The 2,579-nt window shown below is 38.6% G+C and overlaps 1 protein-coding gene across 2 annotated transcripts in view; it reads right to left on the bottom strand.

The window, feature by feature from the left end:
• Positions 1-2,245, bottom strand: part of trim24 (tripartite motif containing 24) — a 13,183-nt gene extending 10,938 nt beyond the window's left edge. For both annotated transcript variants that reach the window (XM_014014556.1, XM_014014557.1), the window contains exon 1: positions 1,517-2,245. In XM_014014556.1, the coding sequence (XP_013870010.1) occupies positions 1,517-1,778 (262 nt within the window). In that variant the 5' untranslated portion in view covers positions 1,779-2,245. The remainder of the gene's footprint in view (positions 1-1,516) is intronic.
• Between the last annotated feature and the right edge of the window lie 334 nt (positions 2,246-2,579).

Raw genomic sequence — 2,579 nt, 5'->3', positions numbered from 1 at the left:
TATATATATATATATATATATACACTTTAAATAAAATTTTCCTTTTTGAATTATATTAGTGCACTTTAAGTATTTATTAATCAATTTATATATTTCCGCTTTTATTTTTAATTATGTCAGTTTCGGCCCTCCGTACTGCAGAAGCCTGATAATCACCCATTCATTCAAATCAGGTGTGTTTGATCAGAGAAAAAAATAAAACATGCAGGGCTGCGGCCCTCGAGGACCAGGATTGCCCACCCCTGGTCTAAATCATCTGTAACCAGAAAATTACATTTGCTTCTATTAATATTAGCCGGATGTCTTTAACACTGGATATGTGATTACATCTTATAAACGTGGCACAAAAAGTAAGGTAATTTGTGTTTGGTAGAGTATTTGTTGCAACAATGCTTCTTGGCAGTAATCATAAACCAGACACCTGACTGGCAGCATCTGGGGGTACCAGAAGCTCAAAATAAGTGTCAGTAGCAACAAAATAAGAGTCAGTAGCAGTAAAATAGGTGTCAGTAGCAACAAAATAAGTGTCAGTAGCAACAAAATAAGTGTCAGTAGCAACAAAATAAGCCGTTTAGCAGGTAAAATCTGGCCAACATTTCATGTGTGCAACCCACACAGCTCTAACGCTCATCCCACAAATGCATGTTCCTTACAAATGGGGCATCATTTAAAAGGTAAATTAACAGGTTTTAAGATTTATTGCTAAGAAGCAGGGTTACAATAAAGAATCGATCTACCAAAACACAAATTTCTTTACTTTTAGTACTAAGTATAAAGGATTTTGATACTACTTTTGGATCGATCAAACAAAAGCACAACAATATTGGTCTTGGATCATTTCTCTTCATTTTTTAGTGTTTCTATGGCTTTTAGTCAGGGGTCTGCAGCAATAATTCTGCTGTTTTATTCCAAAATGTGACAAAATCACATGTAGGATTAATGTGTTTGGATGTCTTAGCAGGGGTACACATAACCATTGTTTAGGTTGTCCGAGACGACCTATTTTCACTTCGGACAACCAGATCCTGCCAAGAAAAAAAAGACCCTGATTAAAGTTCTCTGCCGCGGGCGTCCGTCATTTGTAAAAACGAAAGGGAGAAAAAACTTGTTAAAGCCGAACAGAACACTAAACTGTAACCTTTAATAAAGTCATGTACACAGTATAATCATATTTAAGTGAAAGTGTTTGACCTGTGAGCAGAAATAAGTTTATGAATGTTGGGTAACCTCTAGATTTTATCAGCAACATTTCTGCTGCTTTACTCCCTGAGCCTTAAATACTCTATTTCAAAGAAGAGAAAGAGGAAGTTTTATTCATGCAGATCCTGCCAACCTGGCTGACTGAGAACAATAATATAATAAACTTTGTCTACAGAACAATATACTTAAATTACATTTTTCTTGAGATTTTTTTTTTTTTTTTTTTCTAAAATGTTTTGCGGACAACCAGGTTTTGTGAAAAATGTCCTTATGTTTGAGTTTACGGCACTTTTCTCTGGTGGTTTGTTGCTGTCACCTGGACCGTGCGCGTCACGCCTCGGCGGTTCGCCACTCCTGAACGGGGCCGGCAGACACCTCTTGCAGAAGGAATGGAGACACGGCAGCAGCTTGGGCTCTCTGTTGTGGAAGCTCAGCTTGCAGATGGGACATGTGTCCATCAGCCCAAAGCCGATGCCGCCTTGCAGTTTCAGTTTATCATCTACTGCGGGCAAACTTTCGGCCTCGTTTTCCACGATGATAACAATGTCGTTATCGACATTTGTGGCAGTATCGTCCATTTCCCCACCCACTCTCTGTTGTGTAGCCTCACGGTGTTTCCAATTCAGTTAATCAATACAGCTAGCCTAGCATAGCGCTTAGCAAGAGAATAACCAGTTATTATTTGAACTTCTTGGAAAAAAAATAATTACTATTGCGCAAAACGTCACCCCTAATCAATTTTGTTCACTTATACATCCTAAAATATTAAAGGTAAAAATTATAAAACTATATATCGCGTTTCGTTCCGTCTGATAGCTAAATTAGCACGATTAGCTTATTTTAGCATCGCAAACGCTCATTAAAAAGACGTTCCTCACTTTATGTCGGTTCTTATTAATACAGACGACGTGATAACAGTGCTAGGTCACGTATACACTGGAATTAAGGCACACAAATTGTATTTTTTGCTGCTCATTCGTCCACGGCGGACATGCTAGCTCTCTTTCCTCAAAACACATATTACCCAGACTGCACCGCGGCGCTTCTCAGCTACGGTGGCCGAGAAGACCAATCTTACATAGTTATGTGGAACTAACTAGTTTTGGCGCAAATGGGATCAAATGTAGAATTAAAAATTAAGGTTAGAAAAAATTGTTAATTCAGTCTAATGAATCAAACGCAAATATTTGCAATATAGTTGATTGGTTTAGCAAATTTTACATTAAAAAATAAAATCAACAGAATGCACTTGTTTTAATTGAAAGTGGCTCCTCGATCCCATGAACCCATCCATCCATCCATCCATCCATCCATCCATCCATTTTCTTCCGCCTATCCGGGGTCGGGTCGCGGGGGCAGCAGCTTCAGAAGGGAGGCCC

This window comes from Austrofundulus limnaeus, unplaced genomic scaffold (genome assembly GCF_001266775.1).
Source record: "Austrofundulus limnaeus strain Quisiro unplaced genomic scaffold, Austrofundulus_limnaeus-1.0 Scaffold116, whole genome shotgun sequence".
Taxonomy (NCBI): Eukaryota; Metazoa; Chordata; class Actinopteri; order Cyprinodontiformes; family Rivulidae; genus Austrofundulus; species Austrofundulus limnaeus.
This window is presented reverse-complemented; position numbering and strand designations above follow the sequence as displayed.